The following is a 14,736-nucleotide window of genomic DNA, read 5'->3' as shown; positions in this document are numbered from 1 at the left end:
GCAAAATCCTCATATCATGCTTCGGCATGCGTGGATACTTATTCACTTTGTGGTACTTATGGAGCGTCAAAGTTTGGAAATTTGTGCGTTTTTCGTACTTGCAACTTGCAAGTGGCCATAAGTGCAATGTCATGTACATATTATATCTGCCCTCAGGTAGTAACACTAACAGTGTAGTTCAGACCTCAGTGCAAACTGGTCGTTCTGTCCTCCCTTACGCTGTGCAGTGCAGATCGCGTTGACGGCCGACCACAATTATGTTCATCCTTGAGCCACAATTAGTCCGGGTGCGGGATTTGGATGCACGCCAGCCACCACTAGTGCACTGCCCACAACTTTACATGCTAGTTAGTGCACATCCGATATCATCCGGATCCGTATCTGGTGTCCTCCCTACCATGACGACAGCAGCAGCACGGCTGACGGAACATGGCATAGGCAGCTGGGATTCGTACTCTACGCTATTACTACTAGACTCTACGACACACATAGCAGAACTCCAACGCAACTCCAACAGAATCCTATGTGGATCTACTATAACTGTTGCCTAGATCTTCTGGTATCGGCAGATCAAGAGACCCTACAGGCTACAACATACATGTACCCAGTTTTGAGTTGAACGCCTTTTTTCAGGGTCGGCTGAGTAGTATCCCCACTTGCCATCTCAGCTCCAATCGACGTTCGGTTCTAGAAATGCACTGCCTACTGCCTAGCGTCTAGTCATCATAATCCCCAGACGTCAAGAGGGCAGTGTTGCACACGATCACGGTAACTTCTTGTCGAATCTTGACTCGGACTTGACACTCCTGCAGGGCTTCAAGCCTGGCCACACACTGGCTGAATGAAAGTGTCCAGGACCATTTTTCTTGAAACAGGAATCCGATGGAGCGGGAGGTTCTTGTCGCCTGATGCTTCTATTTGGAGTTCAGTTCCCCAGTGGGCCGGCCACACGATGGGAAGCCTCGGGCTGCTTGTCTCGATGCTATGGAGCAAACGGTTTGAGATGATCACAGCGCTGTTTCTCGCAAATGTGGCACAAATTGCCAGCCAAAGAACGAATCGTAAGTAGAATTTGCCCAGTTCAATAAAAACTAACGCTAGGGAGTTAGTTGTCTAGGAAGTCCTGGCTTACTAGTACCCTGATCTTACTGTAGCCTAGTGTAGGTCCGGACACGCGTTCGCCGCTTGTTTGCAATCTACATGATGGCTGGGCAGTGTGCTACATTGTAGTACCGGTACAGTGTACTGCCTGTAAACTCTGATCAGTACAGACTCAGTACAATATTAGGGCTTGAAAGTGATGACGTCAAAAACGATCAGGGAGTAGTAAGTTGACATCATATTTCTATTTTGGATCCACTAAGGTATGACTTTGCTATAGGGCTTGAAAGTGCTACGTCACAGCATAGCAACAATTTCAAAAATTCAAAAACTGGATCCACTTGGATCCAGTTTTTGTATGGATCCAAGCACATTTCAAGCGGTCTTACCCACAGCATGGTGATGTAGCCAGTGAAACTGACTGATTTGGCTACTGGGGGCGGGGTTACAACTGGTGGCGAAATAAAAGTCACACCTGCATGCGACATGAGTGGGTTGCTATGCACCCACATACATAGGCAATAGCAAAGTCACACCTTAGTGGATCCAAAAATAGAAATCTGATGTCAACTTACTACTCCCTGGCCGTTTTGACGTCATCACTTTCAAGCCCTATTGCCTCAGTCTGTGGATGCATAGCAACCCACTCATGTCGTATGCATGTGTGACTTTTACTTCGTCACCAGGTGTCACCCCGCCCCTATTAGCCAAATCAGTCAGTTTCACTGGCTACATCACCTTGCTGTGAGTAAGACCGCTTGAAATGTGCTTGGATCCATACAAAAACTGGATCCAAGTGGATCCAGTTTTTGAATTTTTGAAATTGTTGCTATTCTGTGACGTAGCACTTTCAAGCCCTATAGTGACGACCTGCTGTCATTACTGACTGTCATGATTATGAATATGAGTGGGAAGTGCTGCACAAGTAATGACAAGTGATATCACAATTTTTTAAATACACGCGCTCTGGCTGGATAGGAGATAGAGAGGGAGATTGCTATGGTACTCTCCACGTACTAGTATGCTCATGTACTGGCATTGCAGAGCTACCAACCTACCCTTGCCTTGGTCTATCATAATTTTAGTATGCGCACACGCCTCATTATTTCGGCGGACAAGGTCTTGCACAACGGCGTCCTCCACAAGGCTGAGCGGTGCGGAATAAGTGGCCCCCTCCTTGCCTGGCTCCGGAGTTACCTGACAGACCGCCACATCCGTGTTGTCATAGGCGGCCAGTCTTCACCGACCCACCGAATCCAATCTGGCGTGCCGCAGGGCAGCATCCTCGGGCCCCACCCTCTTCCTTCTGTACGTCAACGACGCAGAAGACCACCTGCCTGGTGGGGCGCAGCTGGCTGTATGCGCCGACGACACAACTCTCTACTAGTGCATCACCACCCGACTCAGACTGCCAGAAGAGACAGCAATCCTCCAGCAGGCAGTAGACTCACTGGCAGCATGGGGAAGCAGGTGGAGGATCAAGTTCGAGCCCACAAAGTCGCAGGCATTGACCATCAGCCACCACCGCTCGCCAACCCCCCCCCCCCCCCGAACGCAATACGCTTCCAAGGAGCAGTCGTGCCAGAAGTAGAGGAGCTCGAGCTTCTTGGCATCACCTTCGACAGGCAGCTGGCATTTCGCAGCCATATCCGACAGCTTGCAGTACACGGAGCCCAGCGGCTCGGCTTCCTCCGTAAGGCATCGGCTGTGCTAGACCCAAAGCACCGGGCAATCGTGTACCATGGCTTTGTCCGCCCTGTTGTGTTAGAGTATGGCATGCTGGTGTGGATGAGCGCAGCCCCCACCGCCTTGGCCCGCCTCACTGCCATCCAGCGCCGTGCCCTGCACATAATTGGAGATGGATCATACCTCCCGAGCCTCGACATTCGCCGTACCGTAGCAGGGCTCTGCTTTCTGTACAAGCTGCACTTTGTGGAGGGTCCGGAAATGGTGAAAGCCATTCTGCCACCATCAGCAGCCCCACCGCAATGTTGCATGTCTACTCGTGAGACAATCAGATCTGCAACACATCATCCATCACAACTCACCAGTATTCTTCCTCCTCAGTCACGAAACAACACGCTCCGCTCATTTCCCCACTCCCTCATCGCAACGTGGAATCAGCTCCCACCTACCCTTCTGCAGTCTCCCCCTTCTCGCAGAGGTATGCACACGTTCAAGAAAATGTCAACGACCACTTGCGGCGCAGCAAGTGGGAGTGGGCCACAGACAGGCTATGATCTCTCCATCGCAGCCAACACACCAGCCTAATTATACTGATCGCACTCCAGCTCCCTTCTACCCCTCTTTGATCCCCTTCGCTCGGCCTTAACCCTTTCAGCCCTGACCGGAAAATCACCTCCCACTGGGCCAAAAATGGCAATTTTGGAAAATGCATATTCTGGTCCAAAATTGGTTGGAGATGTTGGGTATGGACATATGCACTGTGAATCCAAAGACATTTTGTAGGATTTCATTGTACGAGACTCATAACACCATAATATTTAGATATGCGACTTTTGGCGATTTTTCCTCAAAATTCATTCAATTTGGGCAATTGACGACAAAGATCAGACAAGCAATGGCAAGCAGTGCTATAACTGGTCAGTGTTGACTTCAGAATGGAGAAATGTCATAATATAACATGCTTGATATGACCCTGGTGTTCTACGGCAACCTATAGACTAGAGTACAGCAACTCGTTTTACACGGCGCTTGCATCATATGCGACTTCGGGATCCAGAATGGGTCTTTCTTTTTCTTGGGCGACGCGTAAAGCTTGAATCCTCCAGCAGCCCTACCTACTTCAAGACAAAACCATGTGATGGACAGTGAGGATGCCGAGTAACTGGAGTAGCAACCATAGCAACTGCATCAGCTATAAATAGCAGCCGGTGCAATGGCAGCGGTTGGCTCACTGTGCTCGGCGCATCTCAGGGTGATTCATCTCTGGCCGCACGCGTACGCGGCACAGGTAAAGTCATATTGATGGAGAATGCAATGCTGCTCATTCTCTGATTTGGACACTCACTGGCAAGACAATCCAGCTATCTAAATAGTCTGAAGCATTCCCTAAACAGCCGAGTGCATACTGCGTACCGGTGTACGTACGCATGAAAATTCAAGAAACAATCGGCTGCGCAATTTCTGATAGTGATTCAAAATTGCACAATGGTTGACTATTCTGGATTATTCTGGATTCATATTAGATAGCAATCTCCATCCTATAGGTGCCTGGCTCTGTACTCAACATACAATACTTACATGTATGCACATCTCTATTGTGATCTGCATGCATGCCTGACCAGTACACTTGACTTCAAATTCAAATATTTTCAAAAATCTGACCTTCAAATTTGATCGAAGTTTACTTGAGGAACTTCAGCAAACGGGATCACGACAGATAGCTCCTGCTCAGAACACCATGCCTAGGTGTCAGAGACTTCAGCATCGCTTTCCAAATCTCTTTGGTCTCCAGCATCCCCTGGGTCCGAGTCAGCTGCGATCTTCGGAATAGCAGCAAATTCGTAATCCTCAGAAAACGACTCCGACACAATTTCGCTGTCTCCAGAATCATCCTCGGAGTCATTACCCGCCTCACACTGCTTCACAGGACTCCTTCCATCGACACAGAGTAGTTGAGCTACTTACCTTGCCGAGAAACAGCAGGGCAAGATGACGAAAACAAACTTTGAGCAAAACAATTTATTTGAACGACATGCCAAAAATACGCACTTCAAGTTCAAACTCGATGCTCGCGGCTGTGCTGCTGTGCAGACTGTCCACATGTCACATCCGCTGCGTACTAGTCATAGCCCGAAATCCCCCCCCCCCCCCCAAAAAAGCCAGATTGCCGGCAATTTTTGAGCAATTTATCGAAAAACGTTAGATTTCAGATGAGAATTTTGAATTTCCTCCCTAAAACTGGGCTAAAAACGCCGTTTCGTTCTTATAAAAGCGCGGATGATCGCGATTGGTCCATATGTTGTAGTCTTTTGCCGTTTTGGCCGCTGAGTCGACTGGTTTTGGTCCGAAAAGGCTGCGATGCAGCGTTCGGCCCTTATTTTTGTTTGAGTAAGCGGTCACGTGCTCATTTACAGCCTGTTTGGGAGCAATTATTTGAAAGCAATATTTCGACTGCCAAAAGAAATGCCAGGCAAGGTTTCGAAAAAGAGGCGGCAAAATATTGCCGCAATTAATCGGCCCGGGCCGGGCAATTTCGGGCTTTGACTACTGCGTACACGTCGATCAGGGCCTTCAGCCCACTGAGGAACAGTTCCAGGCCCCACTGATGTTGAGGCATCAGTACAAACGCGACGTACACTGAGGACGTATATATACGTCGTCAGTGGAGCAGGTGCACACGTCATGACGTATATACGTCGACAGAGGTGAAAGGGTTAAAATCCGATTATCAGTTCTCTCCATCTTCCTACGGTGCACTGCTTTTACTATTGTTTTGTCCTATCTCAATCTCAAATTCTCCCCATTATCGTTTGCAAAGCCGGTGCTTCCCTCTTGGATGCACATATTTCTTTTCTCCTATGTATCGGCGCACAGCAGTAACAATGATCCCGAGACCTTTGGTCGGTGGAGTTACTTTTCCCCGCCCCCACTTCCATCCAATATGCCACCGCCCCCGCTGTGCAGCATCTGATGGTACTGTGGTATTCAGTAAAAAAAAAAAAAAAACATGCAATTTGGAGCGTTTATTTCCATATCTCCTATTGCCATGGCACTAGCCTGGGGAGGCATCTTTCCATAATGTGTGTGTGTGTGTCTCTCTCTCTCTCTCTTTCACTTCAGGGTGTCTTGATGTAGCCTACAGCTTTGAAGACACAGATCTGCCCGCCGAGTTTAACTCTCCTAGAAGCCTGTACCGAGTTGTCAAGCCGAAATCCAATTTTGGATATAGCTATGGTGGCAAATCGCAGCCGAGTGGACCTGACTTTGACCACACTATCCAACAGCCTGACAAAGGTACGCTAGTCACTAGTCTCAGTGGAGTAGCTGGTCCGCCGCACCTTTGCTGCCTCACGAAATGTGTGTTTCGTGAGGCAGCTTGACCAGTAGGGTTGTTGTAGCGTAGAGGTATTCCGCTATAGCTACACTAATAATAATAATAATAATAACAACACAGATACGCGTACAACATGCACAGCCGTGCTATACATGCTTCCGCTGCTGTTCTCTAGCTCTGTCCATTATGTATGTCAATATCCGGCAGTTGTGGCGACTCCTTCAGATAATCTGCCGCCATCCATTGCGATCCGCAGCAAACTGTCTCAGGTCGTCCAGATGGCTTCGGCTCGAGAGGCCCGCCTTGCCTCTGCTGAGCAGGTCTTCAGGTCTTGGTTCAGGGTGCTAAACTACTGTAGCTATAAGCACAAATGGACTTTGCACACAGGCACTGGCACTGGCTTCACAGCGTGTACCACTGAAGACTGAAGTGCAATCCAAAGGCCATTCGGCCCGAACATGGATGAGCTGGAAAAAGGTGGAAAGAATTTAGAGTGCGGGGATGGGTGTGCATCCCTCAAGGGCTGCAGCTAAGTCTTCGGTAGAGGAAGAAATCTTTGTTCTGAAAGAAATTTCCTGGGAAGCCATAAGTTGGCCTTTGGTTGACCACTTACATGACATGTCCCATGCACCCCATCTGGGAGAAGTAGACAAGGACGATTTCCTTGTGACCAAATATTCGTTTACTCAGGGTGGCAAACCATGCAGATATGGAAGAAGCTTTTTACTTATACATGTCCGTTGAAATGTTATCTTGGCGAATTGTGTGTTGCTCCCTACGTGGGAGCTCGCGCTTTTCCTGCCGACCTGAAATCTCACGTGACTGACTCACGACTGCCATCCAGAGCACACGAGAAGTCCATCGAACCTTCCATTCGGCAAACCTGCAAGAACGCACCACTCCCTGCTCAATACACAGTGTTTTGGGGAATTCACCCCTCATCAGTTGAGCTTGAGTAGGCTGAGGAAGATGTTCTCTGAAGAGCACCACTCGTACGTTCAAATCTGCAGGAAAGGCGCGAGCTCCCACGTATGGAGCAACACACAATTCCCCAAGTAGCGCCGAAGTCGCACCAACCTCTTCTTCGAAATGTTATCCTGTAGAGAGTATTGTACACATGGAGAACAATGTTGGCAGTCTGGATATGATACGCATCAAGGACTCTATCTGAGTTTCTGTTCTCTTTGTTACTCTCACTGCCGTGTACTGCAGGTCATTTCCTGGTGTTTGAGCAGTTCTTGTGTCGTACATTCAATGTGAAAGTACCGACCACCGTACAGACGCCTGCACAACGATGCTGGAACGGGGCAGATGGGAGCAATGCATCCGCGTCCTGCACCATGCAGGTGAGCTACAGCATGCGAGGGCCGTACGTTGGACAGCTGTGGGTGGGCGACATGTCCAGTGTGAGGGACCGCCTGAGCGGAGACCAAGGAACGGGTGGGGGCTGGAAGAGCTTGAGTGTGTCGAGCCTCTTCAACGCTGGACAACCCATCCAGGTAAATGTTGACTTATAGCTTGTAGATGCCAATAAGATGTTAAGCATCCACTACTGGATATTTTTTAAATTATTTAAAAAAATCACAGTGGCGTGAAATGCTTTGTTGTATAAACCGCGATAGTGCGACAACAAGGCACAAAACTGACACTCGACGAACTGACACCTAGCTCCAACACATCTACGAAGCGCAAACCAACAACCTTCCAACTTGGAAGGCTCAGGTGCGGAAAGTTCCAATGAGGGGAAGGGATGCACCACGTGCGCTTGTTGTCGCACTATCTGACCCTATTACCTCGTTACCTTCGTGGACTGTTATTCATAACCGCAACTTATAGGTCCTTTTTTCTCTTTACATGTCTTGTTTTAGTTCACAATCATTATAATAATAATATGTGACCGATTTAGGTTCTGCATCTGCGCCTTGATCCTAGAGGACGGTGGCGTTCCTACGGATGCGAAAACTCGGCTTGCAGCAGAGTCTCATGCAAACCGTGATTTTTTTAAATTTTATGTGACTGATCGCGTACATTATGCATTGACACAATAAGTATATTACTGTGCCACACATGGTTCCGCTGCCGTTCCTCGGCTAGAGATCGCCAGCATCCACACGCGCGCTGTGCCACGTGAGTAAAGCCTCTCCAAGCTGCTCGAGCCTGGGCCTTCTTGGAGAGCTCGTCCAGGTGGTGCTGAGTGGAAAGGCCTGGTTCACATTATACACTAGGTGAATGTGTGATATTATCATATAACACAGATGTAACCAGCATAATCTATGTTCTGAAATGCGGTGGGCAGTGAAAGATTTTATTCCAGAGGGGAGCCTATCGTAGGGTGTGCATTGCATGCCAGCACTACCTGACCTTCTTTTTTCAATTCGAATACTACAGTACAAGGAAATAATATGTTTGCTTTTCTCCAGCTTGAGGGAAATGAAAAGTAAACCGACGGTTCGGATTATAATCTGCTTCCATCAGGACTGAAGCCAGGGACCCTCACCAGCAATACTCTACCATTAAATTTACTTTAATACTTCCCCAGTGTGTTTCTTCTATTTTAAATTTACTAATGTTTGCACTTAAAATGGTGTTTGCAGTTTCGATTTCAAGTAAAGTGCCATCCTGAACCGTTGGGTAGCAACTTGTCCAGAGTGCAGCGTCGCCCGTTTGCCAATGGTGATATAGCCTTGGATGACATCACAATCCAGTGTAGCTGTGCAGGTGAGGATATGGGACCATCCTATCAAGTGTGAGTAAATGCAGAGACAATAAGAAAATGTATCATTCTTGCAAGAGTCGATGAGAGTGACGCTGCCACCTTCGCAGGAATGCAACCGCCCCCAATACTAGTAATGAGAATCAAGATACAGCTCGTAACAAGGCCAAATTTTGAAGGGGTAATTATCTTGAAATGAACTTAGTTTTTATGAACTTTTTTGAAACTCGGATGTTGAATCGATAATAAATGTTAAGACATGGCCAACAGTACATATGTCGGGTGGAGCACCTCTATTTTCAGGATGCATGTGAGCATAATATCATGCTTTTCCTTTATTGAGGAGTGTCCGTTGGCAAACGTGTATCACGTGGAATTCCTGAACACCAGTGTGTTAAACACATGTGCTATTGGTGAGGGTTAACCTACCGTAGATTTACTCTCAGTGGAGTTGGGTACGTGCAACTTTAAAATTGTACATAGTGAATGGCAAGATGTATGCTATAGTAGATTCTGCTTCTCAAATTCTACTCTTTATCAATTATATTGTACGCAGGATAATCTTAATTCTATTGTTCATGTATTTCTGCAGACGGCGTGACATGCTCCGGTGAACAGCAGTCAGCTATTCTCACGCCTGCTTCAGAGGCCACTGCTGCCCCACCTGACATCCCTGAAGGACGTTTTACAAAAGACACGATGACATCAGCAACCATGTACAGTGAAGGTGAGATTGAATTTGAGTCAGTTAGCGGCTACCAGCCAGATATCTGCAGGAATGACCATTATAACTTGTCATGCCATTTGCTCCTTTGTACCCAATTTCTCTGGCAAATAATAATTCACACTTGTAGCCTGATGTTTCAACCCAAGAAACCTTAATGAAAGACCAGAACATGGGCGTCCATTTGGGCCCGGGCGCTATTTCGGATGCTGTAAGAGTTGAAAGTGTGAAGAACCCAAAAGTGCAATTTCCCCCCACTTGGCGGGTAGAAGGTGTGACGGCGCTGCCATCCCACACCCGTCTTCTGTCTCTCCAGTCCAGGAGAGAAGAAATAACACATGAAGCTGCAGTGAAAAAGTATTTTGTTTTGGGTAACATGGCCAGAAAAAAGTGGGCGGTCGGTCGGCTTTCTTTTTTTTGCATATATTTTGTATGCATGCCAGACCGGTATTATTAATTTTCAGTACACAGCCCAGATAGAAAATGTGCGGTCGTTAAATCAGGCATACCTACATGTAGACTACATAGCATGCAGCTTGATCAGACCACCAGGAAAAGTCAAACTGTTCATACAGAGACACCACCGCGAGCGGAGCAGAGGTCTGAGACGTTGCGCATCAACACATCGTTCATCGATCGTCGCAGGTCAGTTACTACAGCTCCCGTTCCTCCAACGCAAAGAAAAAGAATCGGCATCCAAACTCCATATTTTAAGTCCAACATTATCATTCTTGTCAGCACCGTTGGTTTCGAAAGCAAACACTGCTTTGAAGCAAGTGACGCCTTCTGGATGAAGAGTTTCCAACAAATAACTCAGGGTACGTGACTCGAACAATGTAGCAGTTGACGATGGTCCAGCCGCCGGCAACTATAGTGACGGAAACGTTTTGCCACTAGAGTTTCTAAACTAAAACATGCCAGTGTTGAAAGTGTTAGGATTGGCAAAAAAAGAATCGGTCGGCGCTCAAACATCGGCCGGCCGGGTTACCCGAAACACAAAGGACATTTATGGTGCGACCTTAGAAACGTTTTTTTAGTTAGCGATGGATTTGTTCTCTCGTTATAGCGCTATACTTTGTGCCCTGGTAGAGATTCAACTCTTACAGTAAGTGAAATGAGACTTACTATCACATCATGCCGTACTACAATATGGAGCTGTGCATGCAATGCACTGTGTAATGGACCTGTTCTGTCGGCCATGGGCGTTTACACGGAGGTGGGCTAGAAAATGGGACAAGAGTGTTGACCCCCGGCACCAAGGCGTTTACACGGGCAGTGGGCGTCATACTGGGTGGGCATTGATGCGAGCCTTTACAGTAGTTGCTGAATTCCAATCCTGATGTCTTCCATCACTCCCTTTATCAACTCATGATGAAAAGTGAGCAGAAGAATGGAATCCTCTTGAGAAATTCTGACTGCATTCTTCTAGACTAATTTGGATTACGTTAGTGAATACACTACCGTATATCCCCGATTATAAGTCGCACTTGATTATAAGTCGCACTTGGTTATACTTCAAGTAAATCGCACTTGATTATAAGTCGCAGCCCATTCTCACGTCTGAACAAAATCGTCTAAATGCATTCGCCAAAGTAAGAAGTCACACTCGATTGTAAGTTGCATCCCTTTCTTTGCCCCTGAAGTTTAGTGTAAAAAGGTGCGACTTACAATCGGGGAAATACGCAACTTTAACTTACATAGGTTTTAGTGCGCATTATATACGCAGCAACGCACATTGCTAATTACATGACCTAAACCTCGTAAATCTACCATGCACTACGTGATGAGGGTTATTGCTGCAAATGGTGCCGGGCAACGGCCCTGTGTCCAAGCTAGGGCAGAGGGCAGAGCGTACCACACAAAGGCAAAACAACAGAGACCAAAACTTCCGTCCGTAACTCTGAGTTTCGTGTCCAGAAACACCCATCAGACCGTCTTACCAGTGTTTTTGAACAGTGAAAATCAGTGTAGCTCACGGTTACAAACAATTATGTTTGGTCTCTGTTGTTTGGCCTCTGCGTAAATCTATCCTTGATGGAACTAATCGAAGGATTGTGCGGTGCTTTTTTTGTTGCCAGGTGTATTTCCTGACACGGCAACATCCATGTCAACAACAACGAAAACAACAATTGCCGTGAACACAACTACTAGTGAAAGAAGCACTTTGTCTAGTGAAAATGGAACTGATAACAAGGGTGTATCGACAACTCTCATTGCTATCATCGCCAGTTCTTGCAGCATATTAGTCGCGCTGCTCATAACCGCTGTGGTCTGCATCAGTCGCCATCGGGCTAAGAGGCCGCTGCAGGAGGAGAGACAGCCGGATGTGTGGTTGGAAACTAGACCCAACGCCAGCATAGCTCAGCCAGCTGCTAGTGAGCACACAGCGAGTACATGTGCCGTCGCCGTGGGCAGTGACTCGACGACACCACTCCCCGAGTACACATATGACACCATGCCTAACAGTAATGCAGGTCAGACTAGCCCAGCAATCGTCAGAGCCACCACTGGTGAAGCCGGTCAAGTGTGCTCAGAGGAGGGTATTGAGTACTGCGAAACAATCTACTCCGATGAGGAAACACCAGCAAAGAAAACTTCGGAAAATGATTCGGAAAGTCTTGCGGCTGAGGGTCGATATGAGGTGACATGGAACTATGAGAGCAAGCGTGACAAACAGCGCAATTTTATTGATCGCAGGAGTGGCAGTGAGAATGACTATACGTATGTGATGGTACAAGGGTATCACGCTGACAGAGTGATGATGATCACTCATCATCCGGCTTCCCTTCCAACATACGAAGGCGAAGGCAATGATGCCTATGAAGTATGAAGAGATTGGGTGGCAACCCTTTAGCAGTGTAACTATCACTGGTTTGGAAGGTCAGTATGCTGGTCATGAACCTATGTTGTCAGGCAATAAACTCCTCACAGAGTCACGTATGCTAGTATTCCTCCTCTCCGGTTCCAAAAATATTTCTTTTCAAGTTATTCAACTGTATAATCGAGACTTCAACAAACTCAGTCATATCACTGATAAACCCTTTTTGGTTTTCATTGCAGCAATTAACAAACTTCTTTCACGCAGCACGTCCAAATACTCACACATGGTATGTCTGCTGCATCTAAGTTCACCAAATTTCGGGCATGATCCACCCTCGGGGTAAAGCCGTATAGTCCAAAAGAATTCATTTCGATCACTCAAAAATGTTGCACGCTCATATAATCTGAGGTACGTCTATTGTGGCCTCAGCCCTGCTCGTATCAAAGACCCAGGATTGTTGAGAAGTCGTGAAAAAGGCTCACTCCACGTTTGAATCTTATCGTTTGGAGAATGGATAATTGACTCTTTGCAGATCTATCAAGGTTTCTATCGGATTTCTTACAGAAATTCACTACATTTTTTGTGAATTATCGAAATGTGTTTTGGACAAGACAAGGCAATTAGTTCTAGATGGGGAAAACAAAGGTTTGTGTGTGTGTGTATGTGTGTGTGTGTGTTTCGTGGTAGGTTGGAGATACTTATGCATGTGATGAGTACAATGTTACTGTGAGGTCTACACTGGGGGGCAGTTCCATAAAAGGGGAGAACGATTTCAATTTCTACTTTGCATTGGGAAGAAATGTTCTATAGGGGTACGTTCAGTTGGAGTGAATCAGAAAAGTATAATGCAATACTCTAGTTGGTGCAAGGCAAGCTGATGATTGAGAACACATTTGCTCTGTATCACTTTCCTGAAATGTGTACTTGTACTTTTACATTTGTGTCATTTAACCCGACGCAATCTTCGGCTATAGTAGGCCTGATTCCGAACAGCACTATTTCCCAGCAGCCCATCACCACCTACAGCATGCTTATTACTACATGACTGTAGTAACATGCTCGTAATTGGTCCGGAATTCACTCCCAGCTCTGCTCAGGAAAACTAACTTAGGCAAATTTGAAACAGCTGGCTTTTTAAATTGACTACTTGCACAATTTGAAAGATGGAAGTTTTCCTTGAAAACACAACAAGTCATGTTATGGGAGTTCACGTCAACTACAATATGTATAGGAGTTGTAAGAAAGTGTTGGAAACACATGACCATGCGACCAAGTAAATATGTGCACATACATGTAGGAGGAATGGTGGAAACATGGTGAACTCAGAATGTGTAAATAATCCGCAAGGAGGCAAAAACCGTGATATTAAAATGAAGAATGTAAACGCGCTGATGAGCAGTCCCAAAGAATATGCTAAAAATTGGGAAGACAGGAGAGCAGAAAGAAGGGAGGGTAGCCACGAAAAGAAATGAAAAGCAGGAAAAGGGAAACCATAAAACGAGAATGGAAACAGCTTACAGAAAAAGGAAATAGATATGAAGAACTACAGCAAGTAGAGAGAAAAAGAAAGACAAGGAATGACAGCATGACCAGTCGGGTAACTCCACCATACCGTGTGGTGTTCAGGGCAGCAGCAGTGGCAGCAGCAGCATGGATGCTGTCAGCTGCTATAGAGTCTGGAACACCACTTGTCAGTGAATTCCAAGGACTCAGTGCTGCTCCTTGCACCAAAACCAAACCCATCACTGGTATCTTTGTTACATCACCTCAGGAACTTCATTCCGCTCTTCTTCAACTCAGCAGCAAAGCACAGCTTGCCGGCAGGAACTGAAATCGTCTGACTCTGTCCAGATCTCTTGTGAATTCCTGTCAGTGTATGCCGATTAGAATCGAGACGCAGTGTAATGATATCACATTCTCTCCATGGTTGTCCGAGTTTGCTATTGTTCCCAACGCAAATCCGTGCCTTCTGGTTCGAACTAAACCATCCCAAGAACTTCACGGTTTCCGTAGACAAGCTTCGCGTTTCGCAATTCTCCATAGCCACTCCTAGAAATAGTCCTCTCCTCATTTCGCGAATTTGAACGGTGCATTCCACAATGCCATGGCAGTAGCTTCCCAGTGTAGCGATGGGCATCCAATTATCAGCATTGGACGACACTGCATGGCCATTATCAGTTACAGTGAGAGCTGTACTGTTACAAGTGAACATGTCCACTTCCGGGTATGCATGTCCTCCTGTCTTCCTTAGCTCTGCTCCACCCAAGTTGGAAGAATTTATCAATTCTCCTAGCATGGAGACATGCACGCTCTCATAGGCAGCAAACTCAGGATAGGATACCTGTAAGTAATACCCT

General features: G+C 46.7%; 1 protein-coding gene across 1 annotated transcript; it reads left to right on the top strand.

Moving 5' to 3' along the window:
• Positions 1–522: 522 nt before the first annotated feature.
• On the top strand, positions 523–13,010 carry LOC135808510 (uncharacterized). The gene is made up of 6 exons (XM_065321705.1): positions 523–1,061; positions 5,908–6,081; positions 7,334–7,620; positions 8,716–8,839; positions 9,427–9,561; positions 11,637–13,010. Exons 1-6 carry the CDS (start codon positions 842–844, stop codon positions 12,386–12,388), a joined length of 1,692 nt encoding a protein of 563 aa, XP_065177777.1. The 5' UTR covers positions 523–841; the 3' UTR covers positions 12,389–13,010.
• The last annotated feature ends 1,726 nt before the right edge of the window (positions 13,011–14,736 follow it).

This window comes from Sycon ciliatum, chromosome 2 (assembly GCF_964019385.1).
Source record: "Sycon ciliatum chromosome 2, ocSycCili1.1, whole genome shotgun sequence".
In the NCBI taxonomy this organism is placed as follows: domain Eukaryota; kingdom Metazoa; phylum Porifera; class Calcarea; order Leucosolenida; family Sycettidae; genus Sycon; species Sycon ciliatum.
Note: the sequence above shows the minus strand (reverse complement) of the source record. Positions and strands in the feature narration are given on the sequence as shown.